Genomic DNA, 12,358 nt, shown 5'->3' on the forward strand with positions numbered 1-12,358 from the left:
TGCAACTATAGTGATCTTTTCAATGTTATCTCTATTGTCTGTTCTTATTTTTATTATGGTTTCCAAAATGTAACCAATTCTTGAGTATTCATGTTGCTAGAAGGGGATAGATAGTGTCATAGATAATTCAAAATGCAAATAAGACATCATTGTATACCTGTATCTTCATTCATCCTTTTTTCTTCAAGGTCCTGACCCATATCTGATTGCCCAACATTCAGAAGCCTGGAAGTAAACTGGAAGGGAAGAGACAGAGTGCTGTGGATAAACCACAGATGGGTAGATAGTTTGGTCATTATAAAATATATTTTTAAAACTGAGTGGCATTTGTATTAGGGATCTTTTCTAAGTATAAAAAAATTTTTGCCTACCTTCAAAAAATATTTCTTATGTTTGACCCAGCCTTTTACTTTAGTGTTTCTAATGCAAGAACGAATTCTAAAATTCAGGAATCAGAAATATGGGTGAACTTGCCAATGATATATTCAGTACTTTCCCAATGCAGAGATGCTACTTTTTCTTCTAAAACTCAGTTGAGCCCCAAAAGAATGAGAAACTTCTAGACATTCTAGTCTCACTCCAGTGGCCTGCTCTTGACTTCTCCCCTTAAATGACTTTGAATATTGCAAGTGACAAGGAGAACTTTTCTTTGGGCCCAGTTCTGAGGCACAGCTTTGTGCAGGAGTTGTTCAAAGTGCAATAGTTTTAATGAGCATGAGATGTAGGGAACTTTAAAAAACAAAACAGATCATGTGAAGTTTAAGAACAGTACTGCAAAACTGAAAGATTTTTTTTTTCCCTTTTGGCCTCTCCTACATGTTTATAATTATTCTCCCATGATGTCATTTTGGGGATGACAGATCAATAATGATTTTAGTACTAGCACCCATGGAATGAGGCTCCCTCCCATCTCACCCTGCCAACCTTTGCCTCTTCTGTGATGTCTGCTTTGGGACTTTATTGAGAAAGGTTCTTTTTTGAATCTAGTAAGCCAAGTAGAAGTAGTCATAGTCTCAGCTTTCCTGAGGGACATTTATATTAAAGTTTCTTCTGGCCTCTTACTCTTTAATCCAGTGTAGCCACAGGAAAAGGTTGTTTCCAATACTAAAATACCAAAGTATATTTGCCAGTTTACTTTATCTCCCCTGTAAGTCATAATGGAATGCCCTCAGGAAGAGTAGGGCAATATGGCATCATTGAATAGTAGAGGCACGTAATCAACAAGTAAGCAAGGTGAGTAGAGAGCCCTAAAAAAGAGCTTTGAAGAAGAGGGAATTGGCAAGGAAATAGCCTCTTTGTGAAGAAGGAAAATCTTGCAGGTGTTCAGTAGCACATACTGCTCACATCCTGAGTTTTCAAATGGTCATTAAGTGTATTCACTCTTTTTAAATGTGGTAATATATACCAACACAGAGTACCCAAATGGCCTTTTATTCTCAGTGTAGACTTACTATGCTCTTGTCAGCCCAGTTTCAGTTCTTGGTGTAACCATCTGGGATTACAGCTGGTACCATCAGTTAATTTTTATAATTAGTTCATACTAAAATCTAACCTCACTTGAGAATCTTCAGTACATCCTAAAATCACTCTCCTCTTATCCTATTGATCTCTCTCTCACATGTATACACATATAAAATATTTTATTCAATACAGTAAATGGAATGGACCTCATTTCTAAAAGTCCTGCAAATGCATTTAAAATTGTGGATCCCGCCTCAAGGGAATTCCTGTAATAAAAGAAGTTGGATCAGCAACCCTAGGATTATATAGCTAACAAGCTCCTATTTTCTCTGTTGTTCAGCAGTCCTGAAGAACTCCTTTGTTTGGGTATCAGGAGGATGTGGTGCCCTAATTAGGCTTGGGTGTGGAATTGTCTCACACAGAGCTGCCCTTTAGAGCAGAGCTCTCAATTCATGGGAAGCAGTTGGCAGTTTTGCAGTTTCTCTCTATCTGAAGAAAGTCAAATTAAAAAGATGTAAAAGTTGATTCATTTATTAATATGACTTGACCCCTTTCAGTAGAACTCAATTGCATATTTATTTACTGATTTATAAAATGAAGAGATTGGACTAGAATTGGTGTCATCAGATTATAGATTTAAAGCTGGAGGTACCTCAGAGGTAAATCATCTCATCTTACCCCCTCCTCATGTTTTTCCTTGAGAATACTAAACTCACATATAATAAGTGACAGAACTGAGATTTGAACCTCAGTCTTCAAAGTACAATCTTCCCTAATAGGAAAAAAGTCCCAAATTGTGACAATGTCCAATTTTACATACAATTTGAAAGGCTTGCTCCTCCCCTCTGAGCCAGTCATTGGTTTGAATCATCAAGGGCACAATCTAATTGATTTGCATACCCCATACTACTCTTTAATATGTTTCCCCACCCTGGTCATACAGTACATGTTATGCTGAGGAACCTCAATCATCACCAATCACTGGGGGGGTGTATCATAATAGGTATGTATGGACCTCATTAAGTAAGCACACTTGCAGAGGTCAGAGACCCTAGGTCAACCCAAGACTAGTTGGAGCAGGCCGGTCCAATCTCAGGTTTGGTATCTTGGGGTCCGGTTAGAAGACTTCTCCCAGTTTGGTGATTGGTAGGGTCAATTCCTTTATCTCCCTTTTTGTCTTACTCTCAGATACTTGCATAGTCTGGTGTCTTTCCTATTCAATACAGACCCCAGCCTTTGTAATGTTATATATCTTTTAACTAACAGTCTCCTCTTATATCCTGTGAAACCCACAAACATCCTATATTCCTTATAACTTCAAATACCTTTCTAGAAGATTGGATAAATCCACAGTTCCACCAATAGTGGATATCTTCAGCATATTGAGTTAGCTATATTTATTTCCATCTTTGTTTACCTTTGCCAATTTTCTGGATGTGATATGAAACCTCAGAAATTTTTTTTAATTTTCATTTTTCTCGCTAGTTATTGAACTTAAAAGTTTCATTGTATTATTATTATTATTATTATTTTTTTTTTTTTTTTAGTTTTTGCAAGGCAGTGGGGTTAAGTGGCTTGCCCAAGGCCACACAGCTAGGTAATTAGTAAGTGTCTGAGGTCGGATTTGAACCCAGGTACTCCTGACTCCAAGGCCAGTGCTCTATCCACTGTGCCACCTAGTCGCCCCTCATTGTATTATTAATAGTTTAAAATTCTTATTTTAGAATTGTTAGTTCACATTTTTTCAGTCATATCTGACTCCTAGTGACCCCATTTGGGTTTTTGGTTTGTTTTTTGGTTTTGGGTTTTTGCAAGGCAATGGGGATTAAGGGACTTGCCCAAGATCACACAGCTAGGTCATTATTAAGCCTCTGAGGCTGGATTTGAACTTAGTTTCCTCCCAACTCCAGAGCTGATTCTCTATCCACTGAACCACCTAGCTGTCCTTTATATTTTGAATATCATCTTTGACAACTATGCAAAGATTTTTTTCGCAGTTGATACTTTTTGTTCTTGCAGAAACTTAAATTTCACTTAATTAATTAATTAATCTATTTTACTTTTTTATAATTGCCTCTATTCTTTGGTTAAAAATTTACGCTCTAGTCATAGCTTTAAAATATACCTGATCTGGTTCTTGTCTGACTTTTTTTAATAGTATGACCTTTGATATTGAAATTGGGTCCCCAGTTTGAACTGTGATGGTATGCAGTTTAAGAGGTTGGCTTCTAAGAATCAATGTTTGCTGCCTCTTATGGGATGAGTAAGAGTTTATACTGTCACTACTTTGGGAGGAACTCAACAGAAATCTGCAAAACTGGACCTTGAGTGGACTGGAATTAGAGAAACTCAACAGAATCTCTATATTTAAGTTCCCCAGTGTTATTTCATGGAATCTTTTATTTTATATGTAGTTTCTTGTCTTGTGATCTTATGAATGCAGGTATAGTTAATCTATATCTAGTCATAACTCATTTATGAGGAGTTTTTGAGATGCTGATGATTCCCAAAATAACTGTATTGCCAATTTGGTTTTTTGGGTTTGTTTTTTTTTTGATGTTTGGGGAAGGGAGTTAAAGAAAAACCCTCCTTCCCAGATTGAATTCTTTTTGTGACCAAGAAAAACAGTTAAACAAAAGTATTGAGTAGGATTAAGGCCTGAGATTTCTTCAGTAGAATATTATAGATTAGAAATAGTTAACTGTGTTATATATAATATCTCTTCTGCCCCTGACAAGCAACTTCTGGGGTATCATGACTGACATGTAAAGAATCTGTCTTATCTGTTGAAGTCTGGACATTCCTCCTGGCTGGAGGGATAATCCTGTCTCTGTTTGAATTATATGCTTTTTTCTTTAGATTAGTTTAGATTGTGAAGACCACATTCCTCACTATTGAAGATGGGTCAGTGGGGGGAGGGGGGGAAATTGTGTTAGGATCTATGACCCTTAGAGTCTTTTGTCCCTTTCCTGCATTCTCCATCTTTAAGGCTGAGTGGGTCTAGTTTCTTGAGAATCGAAAATCTTTTTCCCTTCTTACCTTGAGAAATCTCCAATATTTATTTAAGTGGTTACATTCATCCCACACAGTATCCAATATAGTAAATATGTCTAACTCATATTCTGTTTGAAAGTTTTTTTCTTCTGTTTTATAGGGAGGGAGGCAATTTTCATGACTTGTTCTCTAGGCCCTCATTGGGTTTTTTGTTTCACACAGATTAATTTTTCTTTTAATAGTTTTCTTCATTTTTCATCATTGTAGTCGTGTATATTATTTGCTTGGCTCTGCTTTTTTTTCACTTTGCATCAGTTCATACAAAAAGGTCCTCACCTTTGAAGACTTTATAGTTCAGTTGGAGAGCAATGACACAAACCTGAAATGTAATTAGAAATATTTCCTTTTTAAAGAGTTTTTATTGTTTGTGATTCTAAACTTGACAATCACCAACAAAAATTAATATCTCTAAAAACAAAAATCAGGAAAAAAGGGATTGTATATATAACTATAAATCTGTAACCTTTATTTTCCCCAGTAGTTTCTTTTATTTTTTCCAATTACATATAAAAACAATTTTTAATCTTTTACTATTTTAAGTTCCAAATTCTCTCCCACCATCCCTCTCATCTCATCTTATTGAGAAAGCAAGCAGTTTGATAAACGTTATGTATGTATAGTCAGGCAGAACATTTCTATATTAATCATATGAAAGAAAAACAGACAAAAAACCCAAAAAAATTAAGTTAAAAAATCCAAACTAATATTCTTTGCTTTGCATTCAGATTCCATCAGTTCTTTCTCTAGAGGAAGATCAACTTGCTTTTTTAAAAGCATATAATAAATTTAACACAGTTTTAAAGCTATGGGACTTCTGTCTTTCTCTAAACTTCTGTGCATTTTTTAAATGTTTCAGTGACTCACTTCTCTTTTATGAGGGGGTGGGGGTGGAGAGGGAGCACTAATATCACTTATCTCCTTAACTCTCTTCCTCCTCACTCGTGAAAATGCCTAGGAGTCCATGTTTCTAACTCATAGAATAGATGGGAGTGTGACTGCTAAAATATAAGATGCCTGGAAAAGCAAGAAGGGACCAGGCAATGATGAACTTTGAAAGCCAAATAGGATTTTATATCTGCTTGTAGAGATGATGGAGCCATATATCTTTAGATTGCATATGCCTTCTGGAAAGGGCTGCTTTGTGGGTTAATGCTGCTAAACTTTTTTTCTGTTAATTTTTATTGGAAGGGGAAGGCTTTTGAGTGAGTGGGGAAGGGATTCATTTGAAAATCTTTGTTCATTCTTTTGTTCTTTGTCCCCGGTGACATTTAGGTGATGTCATAATTTACAAGTGAATTGGATTTAAGTGAGGGATTTAAAAAGAGGAATTAATAGAAAAATGAGATTAAAGACAAAAGTTTGTAAATAGTTTGCTTCTGAATTGATAGTTTTATCAGTTTCCAAGCTGATTGGCTCCAGCATTCATTGTGGTAACTTGATGAATAGGGAAGGACCATCATCAATCAATGAAGAAGCCATTGACTGTTACCTCAAGTTGAAGTCAGTCGGTCCCTAGCTGAAGTTCCAACTGAAGAAGAGGTTTTTGAATGCCATTAGGTTCCTATCAAGTGGCAAAAAGCCTGTTGCTGATTCTATTGCAGCTGAGATCTATAAGGTGAGGGGTCCATTGCTCATCCAAAAACTGACAGAAATTTTCCAGGTTATATGGCATGAAGAGCTTATCCCTCAAGAATTCAAGACTGCCTCCATTGTCCTTCTCCATAAAGGCAAAGGGAATAGATTGTCCTGTGACAATCACAGGGGTATTTCTCTTTTAGTCATTGCTGGTAAGATTCTTGCCAGGGTCCTTCTCAGTAGGCTGATCCTTCACCTGGAAGATGATCACCTCCCTGAGAGCCAGTATGGCTTCAGAAATGGTCATGGAACAGTTGGTATGTTGTTTGCTGCCCCACAACTCCAGGAAAAATGCCAGGAACAGAACAGAAGTCTATACACAACATTTGAAGATCTGACCAAGGCCTTTGATACTGTCAGTCATGAAGGTTTATGGAAAATTATATCAAAATTTGGTTGCCCAGAGAAATTGATTAGTGTTGTATATTTCATGACAGCGTGTATGCCCAGGTCCTGGGTGATGAACAATGCTCTTGAGATTTTCCAGTCACTAATGGAGTAAAACAAGGCTATGTCCTTGCTCCCATACTTTTTAGCATGGTATTTTCAGCCTTGTTATCAAATACTTTCACTGAGGATAAACTTGAGGATGGCCTCAAGATCAGCCACTGCACTGATGGCAAATTCTTTTAACTTGAAAAGTTTACAAGCCAAGACCAGCATAGAGGGAGTGTTGGTGCATGATCTTCTGTTTGCAGATGATTGTGTACTCAATGCAGTCTCTGAAGCTAAGATGCAACAAAGTGTGGATTGGTTCTCTGCTGCTTGTGCTAATTTTGGTCTAACAATAAACCAAGAGAACATAGATGCTCCATCAGTCAGCACTGCACCATCTGTATATGGAACCATAGATTACAGCAGATGGAGAGGTTTTGAGTGCTGTGGACAAGTTCACTTACCTTGGCAGTGTCCTTTGCCAGGGAGATACACATTGACAATGAGGTTGACACTCGCACTACCAGAGTTAGCTTTGTATTTGGGAGGCTCCGAAAGAAAGTGTGGGAGAGAAGAAGTATCAGATTGATTACCAAACTGAAGGTCTACAGAGCTATTGTGCTGACCTCATTGATATATACCCGTGAAACCTGGACAGTCTACCAGCACCATGTCAGGAAACTGAATTGCTGTCATTTAAATTGTCTCAGGAAGATTCTTAAGATCACCTGGCAGAAGATTCCAGACACTGAGGTCCTATCTCTAGCTAAACTGCCTAGTATTCCAACATGCCGACAGAGTGCAACAATGATGGGCTGGACACCTTTTTTAGGATGCCAGACATATGCTTGCCAAAAAAACTATTTTATGGAAAACTCATACAGGGCAAGCATTCACAAGGGAGTAGTCAGAAGAAGTGATACCAGGACATCCTGAAGTTCTCATTCAAGAACTTTAGATTGATTGTACAGCATGGGAGACACTGGCACAGGACCACCCAGCATGGTGTGCCCTCATCAGTGAGGGTGCTGTACTCTATGAGGAAGGCAGAATTGAAGAAGCTCAAAGGAAATATGACATCCATAAGTTCAGAGTAAGCATCCCAGGTGTCCACATGGACTATTTGTACCCCACCTGTGGTAAAGCATTCCAAACTTGTATTGATCTGATCATCCATAGCGGGACACACTGTAACTTGTCTCAAATATAGTGATGTCATTTTGGTCTTCTTAGATAATGAAGGACAAGAACCAACTAACCAAACAGCCAATCATTAAGTTTAAACTTTTGGATAATTTCCTGACAGTTATAACTTAGAAACTCATACAAAGTGATGCCCTGACTTCCCTAACTTTATGGGTTAATTTCTAGACCCTTGAATACTATGTTGTAGAAGCACAGATTGCTTATATTCCAATCCTGATTCTCATACCTGTGACTTTGGACACAGTACTTTAACCTCTCACTTGCTTCATCTTTTGAAGAATTGGGTTAAGTTTAGGGGCTCCTTTCCCCCTGTGTCCCATGCCTTGTATTCTTTTTTTAGATTTAAGGTTTCTTCTAGCTCTAATGTTGATTATTCCCCTTTTCCCTTGCACCCTTCTTCCTTGGGTTATCTTCTCTCAACTTTTAGATAGCAAAGATGTGGCATGCTACTTAGCAATCTATTTTGTTTCTTTAACTTTCCATATTTAGAATATCTTAAGAAGGATGGACTGGGTCCTCCTATCCCTAATGACCTAATAGTTCATACTCTTGTGTTATATTCTTTTGATTTTCATTCTCAGTCATAAATCTTTGTACATCACCAGCTGCTTCTTAGATATTTTGAACTATATTTAATAGACATCTTGAACTCAACATGTCCGAAACTGAACTCATTATTCTTATTGCTCCCCAATCATACCTTCTTCCCATCTTCCTACTCCTATTAGTCAGTCAAACATTTATTAAATGACTACTATTTGCTGGACACTGTGCTAAATGCTGGACACAAAGAAAATCAATTCTTTAAAGGAGTTCACATTTGAGGAAATAAGGAAATCTGTACAAAGAAGATATATATATATATATATATATATACATATATATGTGTATATATACAGGATGAATTGCATATAATTGACAGAGAATTAAGGAAGATTGTTGATTCTTATAGATGAAGAATTTTAGCTGAAACTTTACAAAAGCCAGAGAAGTGAAGAGGGAGAGAATACCGGACATGGAAGACAAGCGTTTTGAACTGGAGTTTCTTGTTAGATGAACAGCATGGAGACCAGTGTCACTGAAATGCAGGGCATTTGGGAAGTTATGAGATATAAGAAGACTTGGAAGATGATAGAGTGGAGGGGAGTTATCAAGGACTTTTTTATAAAGTGCCTTGTCTAGGGCACTACCATTCTGTTAGTCACCAAGCCTTACGACCTGGTGTGATCCTTTGATACCTCACTCACATATCCCCCTTATTCCAACTGTTTTCCTTTTATAGCATTTCTATTATGTATCTTCTCTTTACTCACATCTACCACCTTGCCTTTCATCAATCACTTCACTCTTGGGCTGTTGTACTTGCCTTTTTCTTTGGTGTCCTTGCCTTAAATCATTCCCCACTCCAATATATATTCCACACAGTTAACAAAGTGAGTTTTCCTAGAATGCAGATCTGATCATATTCCTCATCATCATACTTAAATTCTGGAGGCTCTGAGGCAGCTAGATGGCACAGTGGATAGAGTACAGGTCCTGGAGTCAGGAGTATCTGAGTTCAAATCCGACCTCAGACACTTAATAATTACCTGGCTGTGTGGCCTTGGGCAAGCCATGTAACCCCATTGCCTTGCGAAAACCTAAAAAAAAAAAAAAAAAATTCTGGAAGCTCCCCATTATCTCCTGGGGGAAAAATCTGTCTGCTAATTCATGGCATCAGCTGTTCTGCAATATGTAATCTTGTAGAATTATATGGAAGTGATAGTGACTTTTTCAAGGACACAGAGCCAGTAAAATTCAGAGGAATGACTTAATCCTAGTCTGACTCAAATTATTTTTCTGTCCACTATGTGAACTGACTGTGCTAATCTGTAAGAATGAATTCTTCCTTTACTTGACTAATGGAAATTGGACTACAGATGAGGCATATAGAAATCTCAGGTACACTTTCTATATTATCTGAGTGTCTTCATTTTTTTCAGTTTATCCAGGGTGACTTTACAAGCTCTTTTTCTTCCTCACCAATGTGGTGTTGCTGATTTCTTTTTTCTAGACCTTCCTGAATTCTAAGGTATTTAACTGAGATTTGGCCTCAGTTTCCTTATCCTTAAAGTGAAAGAATTGAATTAGACCATTTTTAGCATTCCTTTTGAGTCAGAATATATATTATTTTAGCTCCCAATTTGTGTTGATTTTGTGTTTCTTTGAGTTACCTCTTTTTTTAATTTATTTTTATTAAAGATATTATTTGAGTTTTACATTTTTCCCCAATCTTGCTTCCCTCCCCCCCTTCCCCCCACAGAAAGCACTCTGTCAGTCTTTACTTTGTTTCCATGTTGTACCTTGTTCTAAATTGGGTGTGATGAGAGAGAAATCATATCCTTAAAGAGAAGAGAAGTCTAAGAGGTAACAAGATCAGACAATAAGCTATCTGTTTTTTTTTTCTAAATTAAAGGGAATAGCCCTTGCACTTTGTTCATACTCCACAGCTCCTTATCTGGATACAGATGGCACTCTCCTTTGCAGACAGCCCGAAATTGTTCCCGATTGTTGCACTGATGGAATGAACAAGTCCTTCAAGGTTGAACATCACTCCCATGTTGCTGTTAGGGTGTACAGTGTTTTCTGGTTCTGCTCATCTCACTCAGCATCAGCTCATGCAGATCCCTCCCTGTTTCCCTGAAATCCCATCCCTCCTGGTTTCTAATAGAACAATAGTGTTCCATGACATACATATACCACAGTTTGCTAAGCCATTGAGAGTTACCTCTTGATGCTGAAGATGCTTGAAATCCCTTATATCATCCAAGAGAACAGAGAAATCTGTGAAGATCTCTCAGTTTTTATCTTTATTGAAGACTAGCTGATGTGCAATGAATGCCATTTGACTTTTTCGAGAATTATAGTTATGTCACTGTGTGTGAATTTATTTTTTATTTTTATTATGTGATAGAATAGGTAGAACTCAGTTTTGCTCTGCTCTGATTGGGGGACATGTACATGATCATGATGAGCTGATGGGTAGCCATAGGAAGATGTGAATGAGAAAATGTCTCAGTGGTGAGCAAGTTCTGCAAATGATCAACTGCTAATTTCTTCCCATTAACCTGGAATCTTTCTGTTAGTCCATTAGGGAGGAGCAGGATGTCTCAAACAAATCCTCGTTGTCAATTATAAGTCCAGGAGGTTTAAATCCTCTTCTCCTGGTTGCTTTGCAGGTTCTTCTAATTCAAAGAGACCACAGGAATACTGTCTTGGAGGAGATAGAGAGGAGATTTATTGTACAACCTTGATGGCAGGAAGTGACTGCAGGGTCAAGTTCACACATAAATGCTTATCAGTTCCCTAAGTTCCTAGTCTGTTTCTCCTCCTCCTCTCACTTGTTTACTCATAGCAGGTCTGCTTGCCTTCACTTCCACAGCTGCATCCCCTGCTCCCCCATCCAGTCTAGTCCATACCCACATTTTCCATCCAGGTCCATCCCCTAGCCTGGACATTTATAGGGGCATAGAACAAAGGTGGCATCATGCCAAATCTGACATATAAGTATCATCAAGTATAAACAAGTTGTGCAACTGGCTCCATCCTAATTCCATGTAAGGAACTTATATCTGGTCAAGCTGGACAACTGTGATTAAGGAAAATTCATATTCACATCCAGGCAAATATTATTTGCTTTATACCTTTTCAGTACATAGAAAGTGACAACTGACTTCATCTCCTTTTACTCATATTTGCTCATTTCCAAAAAAATAAGCTTTTTGCAGTATCATTTGTATAGCATTTTGTAGCAAGATCGTAAGAGAATTAAAAACAAACTTTTCTTTAAAATCTTAATAAGCACATGTTTTAAAAACCTGAAAATAGAAACTCAAATATACTGACCCCAAGGATGCTATAGGGACTGTGACTTCCATTTTCCCTAACAATAGAGAAAAAGAAAGGATGAATATGAGGTTAATGTATTCTGCTGCTAACTGAACTTGGAAATGAGGTTTCATCGATTTAATATGTCCTCTGTTAACCCTTCAAAGATAATGTCCTTTGTGGTCCTCCTGGCATTCAGTTATGTACTCTCTTATCTTTTTTTTTTTTTTTTAGGTTTTTGCAAGGCAAATGTGGTTATGTGGCTTGCCCAAGGCCACACAGCTAGGTAATTATTAAGTGTCTGAGACCGGATTTGAACCCAGGTACTCCTGACTCCAGGGCTGGTGCTTTATCCACTGCGTCACCTAGCTACCCCTGTACTCTCTTATCTTTGTGAGATTCTTCATTACTTCACCGTGATGGGATAAGGGATAAGGTGTTCTTGCCACCTACCACTACTTTTTCCTAACTTGGAGGCCTTACAGATAAGGAAGTGAATTTTCCCCAGTTAATAAGTATTAGTTTATGGAGTATTCAGGGAGAACTGACATCTCTGGGATGAGTTCTTGCTGGGTCCTTTTTAGGACTGCTCATACACCTTTGGTGTTTACCTGTCCCCCAGTTCTTAGCTGTGACTCCTGCATGCTGTAGCATGTAGAATGGCCTCATCCGAGCAAAACCATCTTAGCAGACAGGCTAG

At 37.8% G+C, this 12,358-nt stretch overlaps 1 protein-coding gene across 3 annotated transcripts in view; it reads left to right on the forward strand.

Annotated features, from left to right (window-relative positions):
• TOM1L2 (target of myb1 like 2 membrane trafficking protein) overlaps positions 1-12,358 on the forward strand; it is a 170,746-nt gene that overhangs the window by 39,426 nt on the left and 118,962 nt on the right. Inside the window, exon 2 of one of the 3 annotated variants that reach the window (XM_074208439.1) lies at positions 189-279. The exons of the other annotated variants lie outside the window; for them this stretch is intronic. Within the exon in view, the coding sequence (XP_074064540.1) occupies positions 276-279 (4 nt within the window). The 5' untranslated portion in view covers positions 189-275. The remainder of the gene's footprint in view (positions 1-188; positions 280-12,358) is intronic. 3 annotated transcript variants of the gene reach the window in all.

This window comes from Macrotis lagotis, chromosome X (genome assembly GCF_037893015.1).
Source record: "Macrotis lagotis isolate mMagLag1 chromosome X, bilby.v1.9.chrom.fasta, whole genome shotgun sequence".
Taxonomy (NCBI): domain Eukaryota; kingdom Metazoa; phylum Chordata; class Mammalia; order Peramelemorphia; family Peramelidae; genus Macrotis; species Macrotis lagotis.